This window comes from Hemitrygon akajei, chromosome 11 (genome assembly GCF_048418815.1).
Source record: "Hemitrygon akajei chromosome 11, sHemAka1.3, whole genome shotgun sequence".
NCBI lineage: Eukaryota > Metazoa > Chordata > Chondrichthyes > Myliobatiformes > Dasyatidae > Hemitrygon > Hemitrygon akajei.
The window spans coordinates 102,608,223-102,631,281 of NC_133134.1; the positions used below are offsets into that span (position 1 = coordinate 102,608,223).

Sequence of the window (23,059 nt, forward strand, 5' to 3'; positions counted from 1 at the left end):
GGGCATACAGCAGCAAGATTATCAGCTTGTTGACTGGTGTCACAGCAACAACTTTGCACACAACGTTAGTAAGACCAAAGAACAGATTGTGGACTTCAGAAAGGGTAAGACAAGGGAATATACACACACACACAAAATTTCTCATAGAGGAATCAGAAGTGGAAAGAGTGAGCAATTCAAACTTCCTGGGTGTCAATAACTGAGGATCTATCCTGGACCCAACCTATCAATGCAGCTACAAAAAGGCAAGACAGCAGCTGTGTTTCATTAGGAGTTTGAGATTTGGTATATCACCAAAGACACTTGCAAATTTTTACAGATGTACTCTGGAGAGCTATGTCACTGAGTGCATTTCAGTCTGGTATGGGGGTAGGGGGGGCTACTGCACAGGATCAATATAATTTGCAGAGAGTTGTAAACTTAGTCAGCTCCATCATGGGCACCAGCCTCCGTAGTACCCTGGACATCTTCAATAAGCAATTCCTCAAAAAGGTGGCATCCATCATCAAGGACCCCCATCACTAATGTCATGCCCTTAGTTCTCATTGCTACTATCAGGAAGGAGGTACAGAAGCCTCAACACATACACTCAACGATTCAGGAACAGCTGCTTCCCGTCTGCCATCGGATATCTGAATGGCCATTGAACCCACGAACACTACGTCGCTACTTATTTATTTTATTTTTGCACTACTTATTTAACTTAACCATTATATATATATACACACACACAGAAGCCAAGCTTTTCGCTGTACCTTGTTACATGTAGCAATAATAAACCAATTCCATCAATTGTTGGGAAGCCTGTTGTATAACGCAATGAAAGTCATCACCCAGTTTCATTGCACCCCTACAGCCGCCAGGGTCATCTCCCTACATACCACTGTAGTACTCTCCCCGATCAGCAGTGCAACACACCCCTCCCCTTTGACACATCTGAAACACAGCTCAGCACATGGGGCCGTCAGACCTATTCTCCCTAATTCAGACCCTCTTGACCTCGCCCCCAGGATGAATGATAAAAGAGTCTCGGCCTGAAACGTTGATTCGTTTCTATAGATGCTACATGACCCACTAAGTTCCCTCAGCAGTCTGCGTGCGTTGCTCCAGCTTTCAATCAATCCTCCTGCCAGCGTAACTCATTTAAAAAAAAGCCGGAAGTGTACGTAGCGCCTTTTGATTAGTGCATTAATCAACCCGCCTCTCAGCAAAGCATTTCGGGAGTTGCAGTCGTTTATCCCATCACATGGGACGGGGAGTGCTTTAAACTACACTACCCAATAGACGATGCGCTACGAGTATGCGCAAATTGAGCGGTTCACATGACGTCAGCAGACTGGAACCGGCGCTGAGCCACGTCCTTTGCAGATGGAGAAGAGGGTGAGTGACGGTTCGGGAAGTTGGTTCCCCCGCCGTCCGTTCGTCCTGGCTCTGTGTGGGTGGCCGCTAGCAAGCGGGAAGGGACGGACAGACGGCGGGTGGGCCAGGACTCTTGTTGTGGGTGCGCTATCAGCAATGGCTTGCAGAAGATCGGCGTAACACACAAAATGCTGGAGGAAATCAGCAGGCCAGACAGCATCCATGGAAATGAGTACAGTCGCCGTTTCGGGCCGAAACCCTTCGGCAGTCCTGACATCAGTTGTGGGGAAGTTATTGGAAGGTATTCTAAAGGAACCGGATAGATGGATAGACATGGGCTGTTTAGGAATAGTCAGCGTCGTCTTGTGCTTGGTAGGTCGTGCCTAACCAATGTTATAGAGTTTTTCGAGGAAGTTACCAGGAATGTTGAAGAAAGCAAACCAGTCGTTGTCAAGTTTGCTGATGATACTAAGCTGGGTGTCAGTGTGACATGTGATGAGGATGTTAGGAGAATTCAGGGTGACTTGAGTGGGCAGATACTTGGCAGATGACGTTTAATGTGAATAAGTGTGAGGTTATCCACTTTGGGAGTAAGAACAGGAAGGCAGATTATTATCTGAATGGTGTAGAGTTAGGTAAGGGAGAAATACAAATAGATCTAGGAGTCCTTGTTCATTAATCACTGAAGGTGAATGAGCAAGTGCAGCAGGCAGTGAAGAAGGCTAATGGAATGTTGGCCTTTATTACAAAGGGAATTGAGTACAAGAGCAAGGAAATCCTTTTGCATTTGTACAGAGCTCTGGTGAGACCACACCTGGAGTATTGTGTACAGTTTTGGTCTCCAGGGTTAAGGAAGGACATCCTGGCTATAGAGGAAGTGCAGCGTAGATTCACGAGGTTAATTCCTGGGATGTCCGGACTGTCTTACGCAGAGAGGTTAAAGAGGCTGGGCTTGTACATGCTGGAATTAAGGAGATAGAAAGGGGATCTGATTGCAACATATAAGATTATTAAGGGATTGGACAAGATAGAGGCAGGAAATATGTTCCAGATGCTGGGAGAGTCCAGTACCAGAGGGCATGGTTTGAGAATAAGGGGTAGGTCATTTAGGACAAAGTTAAGGAAAAACTTCTTCTCCCAGAGAGTTGTGGGGGTGTGGAATGCACTGCCTCAGAAGGCAGTGGAGGCCAATTCTCTGGATGCTTTCAAGAAGGAGCTAGATAAGTATTTTATGGATAGGGGAATCAAGGGATATGGGGACAAGGCAGGAACCGGGTATTGATAGTAGATGATCAGCCATGATCTCAGAATGGCGTTGCAGGCTCGAAGGGCCGAATGGTCTACTTCTGCACCTATTGTCTATTGTCTACGTGGACTTTAACAAGGCCTTTTACTAGGTTCCGTATGGGACGTTGGTCAGGAAGCTTTACATTCAAGATGAGGTAGTAAATTGGATGAGACATAGGCTTTGTGGGAGAAGCCGGAGAGTGGTAGTAGACAATTTCTTCTCTGAGTGGAGGCCTAGTGGTGTACCACAAGGGCCGGTTCTGAGTCCGTTTTTTTCTCATCTATGTCTGTGATCTGGATGATAATGTGGTTAAATGGATCTAAGTTTGTGGATGAAATCAACATTGGGGGTGTAGAGGTCAGTGAGGAAGACTATCAGAGTTTGTGGTGGGTGGGGGGAAGATCTGGACCAGCTGGAATAATGGGCTGAAAAATGGCAGATGGAATTTAATGCAGACAACTCCGAGATGTTGGGCTTCAGTAGAACCAACACCATAGACTAGGTCTTACACAGTGGGACATTGAGAAGAGCGGCAGAACAAGGGGATCTGGGAAAACGGGTCCATAACACATTGAAAATTGTGTCACGGGTAGATAGGGTTGTAAGGAAAGCTTTTGGCACATTGGCCTTCATAAATCAAAGTACTGAGTACAACGTATTGTAATTTGTATAAGGAGAATGTGGTTGAGTGGAATAATAAATTAGCCATCATGGAATAGCAGAGCAGATTCTGGGCCGAATGGCCTAATTCTGCTCTTATGATCTTATCATGATCAGTGTGTTGCAAATCTATTTAATGCAGACTTACATAATGGAAACAGTCTGTTAGTACCGCCTGCACATATCAATAACCAGCTCCAACCACTTAATCCTTACAGTAAAGACCCTGTTCTCCACTGAATCAGTTCCAGAGACTCCTATTTACAGAAGCTCAGCTGGATCACATGTATTGTCATTGCGAAGGCCCCCCCACCATCCATGGGCACAAATCAGGAGAGGAATGGTTCCGTCATTCCTCACCAGGATGGGTACAGCTCCACACCATCATTGGGACGCCACTGCCTGCAGCCATTCCGTCCACGAAGCCCATGACGTGCTTCATTAACAAATGGCACTGTGGTTGTGGTTATTGCCAAGCTCATGATGGCTTCCGCCGTGAAGGGCAGAGAAGCGGGTGTAGGGTAAGATCAGCACCTCGTACCCCTCTCCTGTTGTGCACTGTGCTGAGTTCTTCAATGTCATTGAGCCCAAATCCTGGAGCCCCCTCCCCAGCGGCTTTGTGGCCGCCTGTTCATCACAAGGACTTCAGCGGCTAAAGATCATCCTCTCGAGGGCATTCAGGGAGGGAGGGGCAATTAATGTACAGATGACAGTGACCACCGGCAAGGTGGGAGGCAGGCAGAGAAAGATGCGTACATCCCTGATGGTTCGATGTGTGTGAGTGACTTAGAGTCAAGAAAATAGCTGGTATACATACAACATACAGTACAGGAACTGGCCATAATTCTTGTGCCAAGATGCCGAATTAGATACCTTCCACCTACATGCGCTCTTTATCCCTCGTATTCACAGACCTGTTTAAAAGCACCTCGAACACAACTTTCGTAACTGTTTCTTAAGCCACCTCCCCAGGCAACATGTTCCCGTTCTTTGTGCAAAAGAGAAATGTGCTCTCACATTTCCTTTAAGCTCTCTCCTTCTCACTGTGCCCTTTAGTATTCGATAATTCTTGCCTGGAGTTCAGATTCTGCTGCAGTTAAACTCCACTGTGGACTTTTGGCACTGTTGACACACTCTCTACGTTGAAAGTGGGTGTTATTCCCCTCCCACTCTGCCCCATGGATGAGGTTGGTGTTGGTGCCCACTCTCTGCTGTGTCTACCCTCTGTAATGGGTATTATTCCCAATCCACAGACGCGGTTGGTGTTGGTGCCCACTCTCTGCTGTGTCTACCCTCTGTAATGGGTATTATTCCTAATCCACAGACGCGGTTGAGGTTGGTGTTGGTGCCCACTCTCCGTGGTCTCCACCCTCTGTAATGGGTATTATTCCCAATCCACAGACGCGGTTGGTGTTGGTGCCCACTCTCTGCGGTCTCCACCCTCTGTGTAACGGATGTTATCTCCACTCTGGCCCACAGATGAGGTTGTTACTGGTCACGGCGTGCTCTCTGCTCCTCGCTGCCGCCAGGGCCGAGGATGGCGCAAGGCTTCTGGCCTCCAAGTCCCTGTTGAACAATTACGCCGTGGAAGGGAGAGACCTGACTCTGCAGTACAGCATCTACAATGTTGGCTCCAGGTAGGACACCGAGTCTATCTCTCCACCCTGCCAGGAGTTGCTGCTGTCAACGGGCTCTTGTCGGGCAGCAAACAGCCCCGGGCTGACTCTGCCTGCTGGACGTGAGCGCGGCTGGCCGAAACCTCGGTCAAAGCTTCTATGGGCTTCGTGGGATATCCGAAGGGTGACGGGTTGGTATTCTACGGTACTGGGAGGGGATGTTTGCACCTTTGAGGCAGACGGTACAGAGGGAAGTTGCTGAGTTGGTGCCGAGCTTTACAGCTACTTTCTCATGAGATGGAAAACCATCTGTCCTCTCGTGTGCTGTGAAAATCCTGTTGCAGAATTCCAGAAATGAGCAGGGAATGTCTCCCACATAGTAATATTTAATGTTTCTCACTTCCTGGTGAAAGGTGGCCAACCCGACAAAGCAGTGGTTAAGTGGATTTTTGAATAGCAGGTTATGGGGGAAAAGACAGGTAGAGCGAGTGGAGCCCAGGGCCAGATCACCATGGTATTATTGAATGGCAGAGCAGGCACAATGGGATGGATGGCCAACTCCTGCTCCAACTGACTGTGTGGTGTGCTGGCAAGATGCAGCATCAGGGTAAGAAGCAAGCGTTTCTGGTAGGGGAAACTGTCATCCTCCAATCCCTACCCTCTCGGTGTGAAATCCTGCACTATGTTTGTCCCTGACAGTGCTGCACTGGACGTGGAGCTCAGCGATGACTCATTCCCACCCGAGGACTTCGGAATAGTATCCGGAATGTTGACAGTGAAATGGGACCGAATCGCTCCGTATCCTTTGCACAGCTATCCCAGTCCTCTGTGTGTGTGTGTGTGTGTGTGTGAGATTCTTCTGGTCTGGTATGTGTGTGTGTGACAGAGAGAGGGAGAGAGAAAGAGAGAGACTGATCTCTCTCCTGGTCTGGTGTGTGTTTAACAGAGAGAGAGAGAGAGAGAGAGACTGTCCTAATGTGGAGTGCATATGAGAGAGAGATTGTCTGTGATGTTTGTGTTAGAGGGAGACTTGCCTCGTCTGGGGGATGGTGGTTGTGTGTGTGTGAGAGAAACTGTGACTACTGCTGTGTGTGTATGTTAGAAGAGAGACTCTCGTGGGTGGGTGGGTGGGTGTGTGTGGTTCGTGAATCTGTATCGGAGAGAGGGTTGGAGAGCTTTCAATGTGGCACTGAGGGCGATTTATTGCCACACTTAGGGAAGTAGTTCGGACGGAGGTTCTCAAATTCGTTCAGACACTCCTTCCACACTCACTGGGGTCATGGGCCAGAGATTCCACTGGAACGTGAGAAAGATGTTGAATCTGTCACCTGGGGTGGCGTTTGGCAAGTGCTTACGAAGTCTCGGCGGTTTGAGCATCCGTCCTGACGTAGATAGTTCCTCTACTCCCTCCCTCCTTTCCCCCTACAGCTGCAATGTGGTCCACTCCGTTCTCCAGCATCTGCTATCTCCTTGGGACAGAATGCCTGGCTTCGTGTGTCCTGCCCAGTTTAGCTGAGTGGACACAGGTCCCGGACAATGGGATTTTGGAACTAACTGTAAGAGATGCAAGCATCATTCGGCTATCAAGTCTGCTTCACCATTTGATCATGGCTGATTTATTTTCCCTCTCAACCCCATTCTCCTGCCTTCTCCCTAACTAATCAAGAACCTATCAAACTACGCTTTAATTACGTATGCTCAATGACTAGGCCTCCACAGCTGTACCATTTCAACATTTCAATGAATTCCACAGATTCAGCACCTTCTGGCTAAAGAAATTCCTCCACAACTCTGTTCTAAATGGACATCCCTCTACTCTGAGGCTGTGCCTTCTGGTCCTAGACTCCTCCACAATAGGAAACATCCTCTCCACAGTCACTCTATCTAGGCCTTTCAACATTCAATAGGTTTCAATGAGATTTCCGCCCCCCCCCCCCACCACCACCCCTTATTCTTCTAAATTCCGACCACTGCAGGCCCAGAGCCATCAAATGCTCCTCATATGATAACCCTTTCCTTCCCGGAATCATTCTCACAAACTTCCTCTGGACATCAGCGCATCCTTTCTTAGAGCCTCAGCATTACATCCTTGCTGTTATATTCTAGTCCTCTTGAAATTAATGCTATCATCGCATTTGTCTTCCTCACCACCGACTCAACCTCCAAATTAATCTAGGGAATGCTGCATGAGGACTCACAAGTCCCTTTGCACCTCAGATTTTTGTATTTTCTCTCCATTTAGAAAATAGCTTATTGGTTTATTCCTTCTATCAAAGTTCATGACCTGGTACAGGTGTGGTTATCTGGGAGGCAGGAAGAATTCCCACAATTCATTCCTATAACTATGTACTAAGAGATGAAGATACTTACTTCGCTCAAGCTGGATTAGCAAGCCTCCCCATTCAAACAATGGCCACTCCACTTGTCCCTGCCTTCTTTTTATTTGCCCTTGCTAAGGAATTGCAAATTTATTAATCCGCCAGAAAAGGCTACTTTTTAAATTACTCACCCCCCCATCTGCGTGGAGCTTCCTCTATCAATATGATAAGGCTGCTGGAAAAATCCAAAAGCCTGCGAACACTCCCTTTTAGATTGCTCGCCCCCATCTCTGTTTTGGCCCAGGAGAGGACATCCAATTTGTTTGCCAGTACTCCGCTGGCATTGCAGAGTCTTGCTGTGCACAGCCTGCCTGGGGATCCCACTGGAAGGAACCTCTTTGACCAAAGTGTTCAGGATGCACTGAGCTGCTGTTTGGCGCCGTGTACGTACACGTACGTTCCTTTAAGCCGGCAGCAGGGGAGGAAATTGTGGCCGTATTCTTGCAGTGTCCATTGACAGACCCTTGCTGAGTCTGCTTTGTGTCGGGCTCCTTGACTCACCTCCCGCAGAGCCAGTAATGTCACGCACACGGTGGTGCTGCGGCCCCTGAAGGCTGGCTACTTCAACTTCACCTCGGCGACTGTTTCCTACCTGGCCCAGGAAGGTGGCCCGGTGGTGGTAAGTACACTCGCCCTCTGCCGTCCGCGTGGGGCTCAGGACCGTACACGTCGTGGCGAAGGTGCAGGAGTGGCAGCCGGGCTGAGGGTCAGGCTTTGAGTAACAGAGGGTGAGAGGTGACCTGATAAAGGGGTTCAAGATGATGAGAGGCATAGAGTAGGCAGCCAGAGACAGGGTGGCAATGGCACTGAGGCTACGTGGATAAGGAGGTTAAGAAGGGTATACCATGCTTGCCTTCATTGGTAGGGGTCTCGAGTATAAAAGTAAGGAAGTCATGAAGTCAGATATAAAACTTTAGTCAGAACATACTTTTGAGTCTGCTGTGCAGTTCTGGTCATCCCATGACAGGAAGGATGAGGAAGCTATGGAGAAGGTGCAGAAAGAGGTTCTGCGGGATGCTGCGTGGTTTAGAGGTAATAGTTATTTATTTACTTATTGCGATGCAGTGCAGAACAGGCCCCTTCTGCCCCAACAAGCCACGCTGCCCGGCAACCCCCGATTTAATGCCAGCCTAATCACAGGACAATTTCCAATGACCAAGTAACCTACCCACTAGTACGTCTTTGGACTGTGGGAGGAAACAGGAGCACCCAGAGGAAACCCACAGGGAGAACGTAGAAACCCCTTACAGACAGCGGCAGGAATCTAGCAGGAAAGTTCGGATAGACTTCTGTTTTCCCAGAGCACCAGCGGCTAAGGGCAGATCTGACTTTTTTTTTTAAATTATGGGATGCATTGATTAAAGTTAGACAGTCAGAATGTTCCCCTCAGGGTAGCAATGTCAAACAGCCGTGGACATGATTTCTACAGGTAGGGGAAGTTTTTTTCTCTTTGCTCAGACAGTGTCTGGAATCAGTGACCTGGGGAGTGGTGGTTGAGGCAGTTTGGTGGAGTTAGAGACTTTTAGACATGCTGTTATGAAGGGAATGGAAGGTTATGGGGACAATGAATCAAGACTGGCACACAATGAATATTCTATGTTTACCCTCCATGTGAAAGGCTAGGCCGTTGTTCATGGGGTCATCAGAACTTGGTCAAGAAGTCTTATTTAAAACAAGTAGTTTTGCAGTTAGAGGCCACAATGCTCTATGGATTGACTTATTTGTACAGACTGTGGGTTCCTCCAGGTTAACCCGGTCCCACATCAGTGGTTTCGTACCTCTGTTCATGTGACGTGGGTGTAGGTAGTTCTAAAGTGGGGACGATGTGTCTAGTCAGGCTGTTGTCCAGACTATGTCCCCTCTCTCTAGTATCTCAGCCTGACACAGAATGGGGCGGAGGCTAGTGTGGGGTGTCTCCTATCAGCCTGCAATAACCTCCTTGTGTCCTCTTCTTCAGATGGGTTACACCAGTGCTCCAGGACAAGGTGGCATCCTAGCACAGCGAGAGTTCGACCGGCGCTTCTCTCCTCATTTTGTGAGTTTCCAGGCCTCAGGTGAAATCTTGCTTTGACAGTTGTGGGAATGTAGGAATTCCACCTCAGTGCAGTGGGCGAGGGAGTGCCATCGCCACTCTGGCTGTTATTACTGAGCCTACTGGGCTTTCCTCTGCCACCGGTGCAGAGCTCAGGATAACCCACATAACACCTAAGCTGCTCGAGCAGCGCTGTCTCTCTGACCCCAACTAGCACTGTATCTCGTGAGCAGCCCGAGGAATTCCACTTCGTCGCTGCCCTCAACCGCCACCCTCTTACATCGCCTGCTCTCTGCGCAAAATAACTCTCCACTTACCGATTCCTGGATACAGGAGAGACAACTGCAGGGATCAAAAAACTCCAGGGGCAAGTGACAATAATCCGGGATCACGGGATGTAGCAGGGACGGCTGCAGGGAGCGGAAACCCAGGGGCAGGTGGCAGTGATCTGGGATCACTGGACAGTTGTGATCCTGATCTGGACAAATGTCCTCGGGGTAACTGGAGGTGTTGGAACAGGGGAGGTTAGTGCTGTGGGGAGTATGATAATGGTGAGATTAATTTGACAGTCACTTCACTCTGATAGTCCGGTCCCTCTAGAACTTTGGGACTCTGTGATACCACGCTGGAAGGTTCTGAGACGAGTAGTTCTGATTCCTGTCGATAACTAAACAGTTCCCCCACACATTCCACTGGTGACCAGGAGACATGGAAACACTCTGAACCCCTCTCCCATGGAAGTTGAATCCGTAGGTTATGGGGGTGAGTGAAGTTATCCCCTGGTTCAAGAACCTGGTAGCTGAGGGGTAGTAGCTGTTCCTGAACTGTCAAGATTTCCGACCAGTTGGACTATGGAAAGACGTGGTGGGACGGTGATGGAGGTTTGGACGGGAAGGGCCTGCACGTTGGGGCAGCTGGAAAAGCCATGAGTGAGCAGCCTGTGCCGTGGCTCCAACTTGTCGAAATGAGTCTGTTCTGCTGTTAGGACTGGGTCAGCTGAAAGCAGCAGTACCCTCCTCCCACACTGGAATTTCAGAGTAATTTATCACCTGTGCTGTGTATCAAAGTGCGTTATCCACATTGACACCCAAGGATGCGCTGGGGTAACCCGCAAGGGCCAGTGCACATTCTGTGCTGATGTGGAATGCCCACGATGTTCACTGTACACATCCCTGAGCTTCCGTGGAGTAACTCTGGTTTTTATTCCAAAACAGCTGGACTGGGCGGCGTTTGGGGTCATGACTCTCCCTTCCATCGGCATCCCCCTGCTGCTCTGGTACTCGAGCAAGAGGAAGTACGATACGGCCAAGTCCAAGAAGAACTGAGCTTAACTGAATCGTCAGAAGAGGCTCCTCTCCCTGTTGTACGCGACTGTGATAGATTTGACCAGCAGACTCGCTCTCCAACTCTCTCCCTATTACAGTGACACACCGCTTGGCTTCATTTTGAGGTGAACGTTGAGAATCTGAACTACAAAAGCCATTGCCTATGTAAGCGTCCCGGAGTGGTTGCACCTTTCAGTCAATGCTGGTGAAGTGGTTTGGTTGTTCTGAACTGCTTCACAGCTCCCTGTGCCGGTGCCTGCTCGTGTCCTGTAGTTGATGTTAGTGGGACATCTACAAATTCCGCTTCCATCAGATGGAGCAACCTCAACGTTCTCTGCCACATTGATCACAGATAAACAACAGTCAGATCATTTGTCCCCCTTCTCACGTGCTAACAGGTGTGTTTCTAATAATGGCCACCTACCTGTCATTTGTGATTCTTTGCCAAAAGCTGGTGGATCCAGGCCCCCCCCCCCCCCCCGGGCTGTTTCTGTGGGAAATTCCTCTGCACGTTCTGCTCACTGTGTCAAATATTTTCTCCCCATCCTGCTGAGCTGGGACAACTTTCATTCCTGTTATCCTATTATCAGCTCCCATTTCCCTTGTGTTTCAATTTTAAGACTTTTGGTCATAACACCTAATTCTCTACAACAAATTCCAAGATTTTTTTAAGAGGAGAGCATTGCAGGACCTTGAAAGAATTCTCATCCAAAAACAAGCAGAAGGGTGGGGTTCGGTTCTGTAGAACATGGCTTAGGAGGTCAAATACTTTGCTCAGTTAGTACAACAGGGTGACCTGTGTGCATTGTACATTTGAGAGGTTTTTTTTTAATAAAACCACTTTAAAATTAAATTGTCAGTCAATTTTTTATGAAGACATTAAGTCACATTTCAAAACTTTTCTCACTGGTTTCAAAAACTTGAAGGTACCGACAATTATCTTGAATGTTACAATGAAAATGAAGAGTTGGAGAATGCAATGGTCAGAAGTATTTGTATGAATGTAGTCCATTATCTACACTAGGTTTCTTTGCTAATTTGTTCATTTACAGTCACTCAAAAGAACAGCAGCATACACGGAATGAATTCCTCCGTGAATAACTATTAGGAGCTAATACACAGTTTTATAGCACAGTTGTAGTATTGGTTCTATATTTCATTTAAATACATAATTTGTTACTCAGCTACACAGTATTTTTGTATCCTTTTAATTATTTCCATGAAACTTCGGCTAAGTGGGGAATCCGCTTAACTGGGCTAAAACGTACTGACTACGGTGTTTCCCAATGAACCGGAATCCATTGTACAGAAAAACCAACCGGAGATTTTACTAAAGAATTTCCTGGGGAAATGGGCGAACTAGACTCCCGAGACTCCGGGAACAGCTACGTTGAGGTCTGATAGCGGAAGGACGGTCGCGGGGTTGGCTCCATTATCCCATGCCAATTAATGTGTCCAGCAAGATTAAGATCGTTGGGGCCAAGAATAGAAAAGGAACAGACGCTTATCGCTATCTGTCTGCATTGAGCATTCTCCCTCTTGCTACTGCCGTGGGTGAGAGGTGCTGGCGTCTTGGGTCCGACGCCGCCAGGTTCCGGAGCAGTTGCTGCCGCTCCTGGACGGCTTCACCCGCCGTGGTGCTGAACAGCTCCACAGCTTGTGGTCGGGGACTCTGCAGCTCGTGGACTATGAATTATTTGTTTAGTTGACCTAGCCGAGGAAAGTCACAGCGGTCTGGTCTCTGGCACGGAGTCTGACTCTGTGACTCAGAAGGGAAGGGGGAGAAGAGGCGAGCTGTGGTGTTAGGCGAACAGAAGAGACATTCAGTGGACGAGAGCGAGTTTGAATTGGGTGGCTACCGAGAGATGCCGATTTTTCTGGCGGATGTCGAAGCGGTCTCCCAATCTGCGCCCTGTTTCACCGATATATTGGAGGCCACACCGACATACAGTAGGTGATCCCAACGGACCCGCAGCTGAAGTATCGCCTCACCTGGAAGGTCTGTTTGGGGCCCCGAATGGTAGTGAGGGAAGGGGTGTAGAGGCAGGCGTAGCACTTGTTCCACTTGCAAGATAAGCACCAGGAGGGAGATCAGTGGGGAGGAACGAATGGACGAGGGAGTCGCGTAGGGAGCGATTCCTGTGGAAAGCAGAAAGGTGGGGGGGGGGCAGGGAGAGATGTGCTTGGTGGTGGGATCACGCTGGAGAAGATGGAAGTTACGGGGAGTTGTGTGCTGGACACGGAGGCTAGTGGGGTGGTAGGTGAGGGCTAGAGGAGCCCTCTCCCTGGCTGGGTGGCGGAAGGAAGAGATGAGGGCAGCATTGACGGCGGAGGAAGGGAAGCCCCTTTGTTTGAAGAAGGGGTGGGTCTCAGTAGTTCTGGAATGAAAGAGCAGATGCGGCGAGGGAACTGTGAGAAGGGGGCAGCATTTTTACAAGTGACAAGGTGAAAAGAGTTTTAGTCCAGGCAGCTGTGAGAATCAGTGGGTTCATAAAAGACATCAGTAGATAGACCGTCTCCTGAGACATCGAGAAAGTAGGGAGGGAGGATGTCGGAAATGGACCAGGTAAATTCGAGGTCGGTGATGCACCATCAATAACTCTCGGAGACGTGAGGCGAGATATAGGCTTTTATTGGCTGGAAGAAAGATCAAGCAGTAAGTGACCACCACACAACATCCTGGAGACTGAGGAAGGGGCTGTGCCTCCAATCGCCTTTATACCGGGGTCTGTGGGAGGAGCCACAGGAGCAGTCAGTGGGGGGGCGTGTCCAGACAGGTATGTGTAGTTCACCACAGGGGGGGTGGAAATTGGAGGCAAAGTTGATTCAAGTCGATGAGATCAGCATGGCCGCAGGAAGCAGTTACAGTCCAGTAGTCGATGCAACGTAGGAAAAGTTGCCGAGTGATACCAGTGTAGGCTTGGAAACTTGGTTTGCTAGAGATATTGAGGCCCTGATTTAAAAAAAAGGAGGTGCATAGCAGGTTGAGGCAGTCGGGAACAAATGAGGTGCTTATGGAGTATAAGAAATGCAAGAGAACACTTAAGAAATCAGGAGAGCTAAAAGAAGGCATAATCTTGCCTTATCAGACAAGGTGAAGGAGAATCCTCAGGGATTCTACAGATATGTTCCGAGCAAAAGGATTGTGAGGGACAAAACTGGTCCTCTGGAAGTTCAGAATGGTGATCTACGCGTGGAGCCAAAAGAGATGGGGAAGATCTTAAAATGATTTTTTTTGTATCTGCATTTACTCGGGAAACGGAAACCGAGTCTATAGAAGTGAGGGAAAGCGGCATCAACTTCATGGGCCCTGTACAGTTTACAGGGAAGAAGGTGTTGCTGCCTTTGAGGCAAATTAGGATGGATAAATCCCCAACGCCTGACAAAGTGTACCCTCTGACCCTGTGAGAGGCTAGTGCAGAAATTTCATTGGCCCTAGCAGAGATATTAAATCGTCCGTCGTGACAGGTAAGGTAGCGGAGGATTGGATGATAGTTAATGTTGCTCCGCTGTTTAAGAAATGCCCTAAAATAAACTAGGAAATTATGGGCCGGTGGGCCTGACATCAGTAGTGTGAAAGTTATTGGAAAGTATTCTGAGGCGGGATATAGGAGTATTGGAAAGGCAGGGAGAGTCCGTATCGTTATGTGCGTGGTAGGTTGTGTCTAAACCATAGAGTTTTTCGAGTAGGAATGTTGATGAAGACAAGGCAGTGGATGTTGTCTTCATGGACTTCAGCAAGGCATTTGACAAGGTCCAGTATGAAGGTTCAGTCGCTCGGCATTCAGGTAGTAAATTGGATTACTGTAGACGTTAGCTTTGCGGGAGAAGCCAGAGAGTGGCAGATGGCCTGTGACTAGTGGAGTGGGGCTGGGTCCATTGTTGTTTGTCATCTATATCAACGATCTGAATGATAGTGGGGCTACGTGGATCAGAACGTTTGCAGATGACACCAAGATTAGGGGTGTAGTGGACAGCGAGGAGGACCATCAAGGCCTTCAGCGGAATCTGAACCAGCTGGAAAAATGGGCTGATTTGGCAGATGGAATTAGGGTAGGTCTTATACAGTAGGGCAGCAAGGAGTGCGGTAGAACAAAGAGATCTGGAAATACAGGTCTATAATTAATTGAAAGTGGCATCACAGATAGATAGGTTCGTAAAGAAAGCCTTTCTCTCTTTTCCTCGCTGTTTCTATTGCACCGCCATCGAGCACAATTACATGGAGCGCTGTCTCAGGAAAGCAGCATTCTTTATCAAGGATCCCCTACCTCCTACCATCCAGGCCATGCTCCCTTCTCGCTGTTGCCATCGGGACTGAGGTACAGGAGCCTCAGGGCCCGCCGCAACAGGTTCAGGAGCGGTTATTACTCCTTAACCACCACCAGGCTCTTGAACCAGCATCGATAGCTTCCTTCACCACAATGCTGAATTAACTCCACTACCTTTGGGCTTATATTCAAGGACTCTAAAACTCATGTTCTCAGATTATTTATTATTTATTATAAAACATGGAATAGTACAGCACAGTACAGGCTCTTCGGCCCACAATGTTGTGCCGACCCTTAAACTCTGCCTCCCATATAACCCCCCCCCTCCACCTTAAATTCCTCCATATACCTGTCTGTTATTACTTTTTTTGTTTTGAATTTGCACAGTTGGGTTTCTTTTGAACAATTTTTTTGTCAGCCTTCGTTTGTAGTTTTTCATTAATTCTATTGTATTTCTTTGTTCTAATATGAATGTCTGAAAAAAGATACAATCTCAGGGTTGTATATGGTCACTAGCAGAATTCAATGGACTGTACTTTGAACATTGAATTCCTCCCCTCAAGCAGAAATAGCCGTAATCTCCTAAGTTTCTTTCCTGTAGCTGTCCAGCTTCTGAACAAAACTCAACTCAGGTGTAATCCCTGCACAACATCCTGTAACTGCTCTTTCTGTCTCCTTGTTCTGCTGATAATTATTGAGCCTGTTCTAATGTTCATATTTATTTAAATTTGATTATTGACGTCTGCACATGTGACCATTCTGCTGATTGTTGATTGCTCATGTCTGTTTGCACTATTGTCCGGTAAATTGTTGGTTGTTATTGTGTTGTCTGTTGTGGTATTGCCCTGTGTTTTATGCTTGGCACCGAAGCACAATCAATTCTGGTATGTTTCACATACTGGCAATAAAGTGATTCTGATTCTGATCAATATTTCCAGCATTTGCAGCTTTTCGCCCTTTTTGTTCTTGGATTGGTCGATCGATACACCTATTGGAAACTCGGAATGGTTCATAGTCCCGCCCCTACGCCTGCGTGACATAACATGTCCTGTCAATCATAACAAATCTGCAACTTGATTGGCGAATGGGGCTGAATCGGTAAACATAAAAAATACTGGTAACGAAAAGTTCCAAGCTTATCTAAAGGAGGCTAAAATTAGACTTACTTTTGTAAAGTAATCGGAGATAGAAGTGAGATTATTCAATAGCTGTGATTAAAAATTCTAAAATGTATAAAACAGATAAATAAAAATTGCGCTGCGATGGCCGGGAATCGAACCCGGGTCAACTGCTTGGAAGGCAGCTATGCTCACCACTATACCACCATCGCCTGCTTAAGAAAGTTCTTGTAGTACTGCCTACAACCGTGAACTCACAGCAATACAGCTGGTGGAACATACTGTACTTCATTTTTACTATTTTTCTTAACTACATTCTATTCTGGCAAAAAGTATTCTTTTTTTCAAGTTCCAATGTCAAATAGCATTGGTCCTGAATATCTATATAGTAACTTCTGGCGCGCATTTTAATCAAATGTTTAATTTTAAACTTTTTTTTGCAAAATTCCAAGGTCTGGTATTTCTACACTCAGTAGCTAACAATTAATTATAGCCTTTTGTTATATATTAAACATTTTGTTATTTTTGTAAGGATCCATTGTCAGATATCTGGAAAGGCCCGTTTCTATTTAGTACCCCCGTCAGAAAAGTAACAGCAGGAACTTAAATCTCTGTGCGCCTCCAAGCTGGTCGCCGGAGCTCTCTCTGTGCCTGAACCCGCACTCACAGCTTTGCTTGGCGAGTCATTGAAAGTCATGATAAATCAACGATCCATTCCTGTTAGAGGGGCAGCGCTGAGGGAGCGCCGCACTGCCAGAGAGAGAACTGAGGGGTTATTAACTCTTAGGGGGCAACACTGAGGGAACGCCGCATTGTAGGATCCAGTCGCACCGTGGAGGGAATGGTCTGAGGAACCGCCGACTGGTGGGGGGGATAATGCGGGAGCGTCGTGCTGCGGGGATGGGCTAATTGAGTGAGTCTCGCGGTGGGGAGGGAGCGCTTCTGAGGGAGCCCCAGGTTGCAGAGAGGGGATGTACTGAGGGAGCATCACACTGCGAGGAGAGAATGTACTAAGCGAGCGTCGCGTTATAGGAAAGGGATGTACTGAGGGATCGTCACGTTGCGGGAATTGGATATACTGAGGGAGCCCCATGCTGCGAGGAAGGGCGGTACTGAGGGAGCGCCCCGCTGTGTGTGTGTTGTAGGTAGGTGACAGCTTAAACCTCCCCGTCCCGGGATGATATCAAGGAGCAAATGAATCCACGGGCTCTGGGGTGTGATCCATCCCAGAGGACGCTGTACAAATGCAGGCTGGCTGTTGATCATTATGGAGCACACTGACATTCGCCCAATGGAGGACGAGCCTGTCCCAACCCCTCCAGTGCACGAGCGGAGCCTTACTACAGCCGCAGTTTCCAGGACAACCAGCAACCACCGTGTACCCGCAGTGACCAGGACAACCAGCAACCACCGTGTACCCGCAGTGACCAGGACAACCAGCAACCACCGTGTACCCGCAGTTACCAGGACAACCAGCAACCACCGTGTACCCGCAGTTTCCAGGACAACCAGCAACCACCGTGTACCCGCAGTTACCAGGACAACCAGCAACCACCGTGCAGCCGATGCCAGTGTGTGAGAACAGGTACATCGTGCCGGGTCGCTTACAGTTGGTTATTCTTCAGAAATGTTCCCGATTCGGGGCGCCCGCTTTTCATTTCGTGACGGGACGGGAAAAAGAGGGGGAAAAGCATCTATTTGAAAACTCGTAATTTTTTCTGATTCTCATTACCAAGGGAAAGAACGGAAAGCAGACGGACCTGCTGCGATTATGTTCGTTTCCTCTCGGAACAGAGTGAGTGGTGTGTGTGGAGAGAGAGAGAGAATAGAGAAAAGGTGAGAGAGAGAAAGAGAGAAGGTGAGAGAGAATCGAGGAGAGACAGAAAGAGAAGGTGAGAGAGAGAGTCGGAGAGACAGAGAGAGAAGGTGAGAGAGAGAATCGAGGAGAGACAGAGAGAGAAAATGAGAGAGAAGGTGAAAGAGAGATACACAGCGAGAGAGAATTGGAGAAGGTGAGAGAGAGAGAGAGTCAAGGAGAGACAGAGAGAGAGAATGAGAGAGAAGGTGGGAGAGAGAGAGGGGGAGAGGCGAGGAGAGACAGAGACGGAGAGAAACAGAGAAAGCGAAAGAGAGAGACCTGCATTTATATACTGCCGTCCAGACTTTAGGAAGGATGAACAACGTCTCTGTGAGAGTGAGGGTGTAACGGAAGGGAGATGAAGGTAGAAGGGTTGACGGGGTATTCCCAGTATAGATGAGGCCCAGCGATGGTGAGAATGGCCGACGGGTCAGGAATTGGAGATCACGGTTGTTGGAGCTGATTCTGGGGGCAAGGAGTCGCCAACTATTGATCGAATGGAAAACCCGAGGCACGTTCAGCCTAGGAGCTGACACAGTCCCCGGAGCCCAGAGGGGTCAGACACTGACTGCCAGGATCTGCTTTCTCCAAGGTCAGAGGAACACAGTTCGTATGAGTGTTCGGCCGGGTGGGAAAGGGGAAAAAAGCACCTTTTCTGTTTCTTGCCGATGGTCTTACCGGTATCGATGTAAAACACTCTTGGGACCATGGATATGAAAGGTTTAAAGAATCACGGCCAAACGCGGGCAAATGGGCATTTTGGTCGGCATGGACTAGTTGGGCTGAAGGGCTTTTTCCGGTGCCGTGCCTGCTGGTGGTCCCTTCAGCTGTGAGAGGAAGATCTGCCATGTTTCTGACTTGCCGGATTTCGTGATGGATGTGGGGCCGCCGTCCGCTGGAGGACTGTGTCCGTGTATCTGTCAGGATCTTTTTAAAAAGTTTTAATTGTGCCAACTTTTATCACTTCCTTTAATCTCTCTCCTCTCATCTTAAACCTGTGCGCTCCAGTTTTACATTCCCCCCAACCCGAGAGGGCGCGACCCCTCAGCTTGTTAAGCTCCAGGCAAAGAGTCCATCCTTTCCTTATAACCTAACCCCCTCCAGTCTCGGTAACATCCGCCGATCTTTTCTTGCTTTAACCTTCTTCACTGTCACCTGCTCCACCAAATGTCATCTCGAAACATAGTAACCACGTTAAAAGCATTATCGTTCAAATCGTTAGTGAAAATAACAAACAAAAGCACTCACCAACTACGGACGTCCAATCTAAATAACAACTTTCTTCCAACAGGGCGATGGTGGTATAGTGGTGAGCATAGCTGCCTTCCAAGCAGTTGACCCGGGTTCGATTCCCGGCCATCGCAGCAATTATTTTGGGGGATTAGTGTAATGCCGACTGAGTTCTGTGAATACTAAACAAATTAAACAGGCTCACCCAGACTGCGCCCGGAGTAAACAGTGAGTGACTTTGTTCTTTATCAAAGCACATATATATCGGCGTATATAACCCCGAGATTCATTTTCTTGCGGGCATTCACGACAAATACAATAGAATCAATGAAAGATCGCACTCAGCAGGGGGCGGACAATCACCGTGCAAAAGTGAACTGTGCAAATACAAAAATAATTAATGATTATTTTAAATGATTAAATGAACAATAAACAATATCGAGGATATGAGATGGAGAGTCCTTGGAAGTGAGTCCATAGGTTGTGGGAACAGTTCAGTGGAGCTGAGTGAAGTTATCCCCGCTGCTTCAACCAGGCTCTTTAATCTTTGAAAGTTCTAGATAAGTTCTTACGAAACAAATTATTTATAGTTTTTAAATGCGGCCTTTTCTTCCATTATAGGGCCCCCGAAGCAGCCATGTCACGGTAGAGTTCGGATAACCGGAAATGACTGAAGACCTTTTGAATACAATCCTGCCCGAGGCAGCCGCCGGTTCAGCCCACACTGCGTCCCAGGATCAAAAGATCACCTTAGTGCTGGTTTTCTTCCTCTTCATCTTCCTGTGCCTTCTGATTGCTCGCTGCTGCCGGATCCTGCTAGACCCCTATCAGAGCATGTCTTCCTCCACGTGGACTGACTACATGGAGAAAGAGGCGCGGGGCTACAGGGTGGCGTGACGGAAAGGCAAGAGGAAGAAGAACCAACAAGGAGAACGTTTCATTAATTCAGCTTCGGCCCCTTGGTCGACCATATAGTGGCTTAGCCACAACGGACAAGCCTCCTACTCTATAGCCGCTCACCAGTTACCTGCTGTTACCTGCCTGGTGTGTATCATTCCGCCGATTAAAATTACAGGTTTCCCTCATGCACCATGTCACCCACAGGACACACTAACTGCCGATGGAATAAACATGGAGTGTTCAGGAAGTGCCAGAGGTTTCGTGTTTTGATTACGAGTTTGACTGGACGTCGGGAGTGATTCCACACCCAGGCCTGGCGATGATGGTCCGAATTCACCAATAAAGCCTTCAAAGAGGGAATTGTAAATATATTTAAAAGCTGAATGGAGAACATCACAAAGTGTTGGAACTTGTTCATCAAATGTCAAAGACTTTTGCTGCAAGCGGGCGCCTCAGTTATTGGTTGTGCTGAGTTCCCAGTGTGTATATCGTTCAGTCCCGAAAACAGCAGGATTAATGCGGGTGAGGTGATCCAAAGTCAAAATAAATCAGATATTTATTTGAATTTATTTCCTTTCCAATGGCGTTGCTTTAAAAAAAAATCCCGCACAGTACATAGCCAAAAGATCTGTGGTCTTCCTGGACTTCCGACTCTACTAGCCACCGGCTTCCACCACCCTTCATAATTTCCCAGCTGCCGCAGGATCCCACCACCCGTCACAACTTCCCCTCCCCACCCCCGTCAGGTTTCCGCAGGGACCACTCTCTGCGTCTCCCTCTCCATCTCACCCCCCCCCCCCATACCTGTCCCGATCCCCTCCTTTTAGAAGCCCAAACAGCCCTTCCTGGTGAATCAAAAAATTCACTCGCACCTCCTCTAACCTCGTCCACTGCTCTCGATGTGACTGGCTGTACATCAGTGAGACCGATCACAGACTGGGTGAGTACTTTACAGAAGCTCCATGTTGTGTGTGGTACAGCAGTCCCAGGCTCCCAGTTACACCCCACTCACTTCAACTCCACTTCCCCTATCCACACCGACCTCCGCTTCCACTACTAGGCTGGGGCCAAACAGCAACTAGAGAAGCATCACCTTATTCAGCATGGATAGTCTACAGCCCAACGGTAGACTATCCATTTATTGACATTTCCACAGAACTCAGACCCTCTCTCCGCTTCCCCTCTCCTCCTGGTCCGCAGTGGTGAAGAGATGTCAAGTGGTTCGGTATGGAGATCTGGAGATGGAAGATCACGGAGCCACCTCATCACAGATTATCCAGACCATCTTCGCTCAAATAGGTGACAGCAGTTCCAGGTATGCAGTATAGCTCAACAAAGTACAGACACAAAACCTTCATATAATCATATAACAATCACAGCACGGAAACAGGCCATTCCGGCCCTCCTAGTCCGTGCCGAACTCTTAATCTCACCTAGTCCCACCTACCCGCACTCAGCCCATAACCCTCCACTCCTTTCCTGTCCATATACCTATCCAATTTTACCTTAAATGACACAACTGAACTGGCCTCTACTACTTCTACAGGAAGCTCATTCCACGCAGCTATCACTCTCTGAGTAAAGAAATACCCCCTCGTGTTTCCCTTAAACTTTTGCCCCCTAACTCTCAAATCATGTTCTCTCGTTTGAATCTCCCCTACTCTCAATGGAAGCAGCCTATTCACGTCAACTCTATCTATCCCTCTCAAAATTTTAAATACCTCGATCAAATCCCCCCTCAACCTTCTACGCTCCAATGAATAGAGACCTGAATAGAGATCAGTCACGATGTCCGTGCTGCCATCACGATGGGCCAAATTACACTGCACATGTAGAACATTTTAGTAAGGGGTTTGACAAGGTTTCCTCTTTCAGAAAGCCAGGAGGCATGGGATCCAGAGAAACATGGTTATCTGGATTCAGAATTCACTTGCCCACAGAAGGCGGACGGTGATATTGTAGGGTAACGCAACTGGGAGAATGTACATAATTCACAACCACCGACATTGAGTTGGGGTTTCGCTTTAAGAGGCTGGTGTGATGTGATGTGTTTTTGTTGTGCAGGTTTTTGGAGTTCAATAAAATGTGTTACGGGGCTCTGTTAGTCACAAAACGCCTCACTTCGTTTTATTTTCGGTAACCTACACTGGTGGCCCCGATGCTCTGGGATGATTCCAAACTTACTGAGCATGTCGGTCGGCCAACGCAGTCGCTTTGGAGCTGCTGAAGGTTTGGGAGCGGAAATGGGGTCGCTTGGTCGAAGCAGGATGGGACCCAATCGGCGCTACGAGAAATCTCCGCCGCCAACATCAAATTTTTCTATGTGGTGGCGTCGCTCAGTAACTCCACGGCGGTGACAACCTCTACTAGCACACCTGATCGCTGAAAACTCACCTTTCATAGGCTTTCGGAACAGCGGGGTCTGAGCGCGCTAACCTGTTGCTCTCCTTGCCCGGCCTCGGGGATGCTAAAACATTCAGAGTTGATTGACCACACGCTGACTTTCCTGGTAAATAACCATCCTTGTTTTTAAAGAACTGTCCACGCAGCAAATGCCCGATCAAGTTTGTATAGCCCTCTCTAATGCACCCATGAATGGCAACAGGGAGCTGATAGCCCACACTCAGCCAGGCAGCGGTGCGTCATTCCTCCTCCTTTCTCTACCTCAACAGGCCCCGAATGTAAGGACGCCTGCGGCTGAGAAACAGGCAACGCGGGGCCTGTACTTCCACCGCGCTCGCTTCAGTAGGAACGCTAGGAGGTGCCCACCGTCTTGCAGCCTCGACAGTACCAGCGCATCGGGACATCGGAGGTCTGTGAAGTCCGTGGGTTCCAGCTGCCAGGGTCACCTACAGTTCACCACAGATTCCCTTCCAGGGCGACGTTTCCTGTGTGACACAGGTGCTCAGGTGAGTGTGTCGCCGCCATCGCCTATTGATGAGAAGCCAAAGAGCGACGAAACCTCGCTGGTGGGCGCCAGTGACAGCAGGATCCATAAAATATAGGAGCAGAATCGGGCTATTTGAC

At 48.3% G+C, this 23,059-nt stretch overlaps 1 protein-coding gene and 2 non-coding genes across 4 annotated transcripts; 2 read left to right on the forward strand and 1 right to left on the reverse strand.

The window, feature by feature from the left end:
* Positions 1–1,282: 1,282 nt before the first annotated feature.
* On the forward strand, positions 1,283–11,511 carry ssr2 (signal sequence receptor, beta). Of its 2 annotated transcripts, none has more exons than XM_073061439.1 (6): positions 1,283–1,380; positions 4,787–4,944; positions 5,623–5,721; positions 7,812–7,920; positions 9,259–9,336; positions 10,548–11,511. In XM_073061439.1, the coding sequence occupies exons 1-6, from the start codon at positions 1,369–1,371 to the stop codon at positions 10,656–10,658; spliced, it is 567 nt and encodes a 188-aa protein (XP_072917540.1). In that variant the 5' UTR covers positions 1,283–1,368; the 3' UTR covers positions 10,659–11,511. The 2 variants fall into 2 exon arrangements, with proteins under 2 accessions (XP_072917540.1, XP_072917542.1); XM_073061441.1 differs by lacking the exon at positions 1,283–1,380 and adding an exon at positions 1,417–1,660.
* A 4,673-nt stretch (positions 11,512–16,184) lies between these two features.
* trnag-ucc (transfer RNA glycine (anticodon UCC)) lies at positions 16,185–16,256 on the reverse strand. Its single transcript has one exon. It is a non-coding gene; the product is annotated as a tRNA-Gly (tRNA).
* Positions 16,257–19,194: 2,938 nt separating this feature from the next.
* Positions 19,195–19,266, forward strand: trnag-ucc (transfer RNA glycine (anticodon UCC)). The gene has a single exon. It is a non-coding gene; the product is annotated as a tRNA-Gly (tRNA).
* The last annotated feature ends 3,793 nt before the right edge of the window (positions 19,267–23,059 follow it).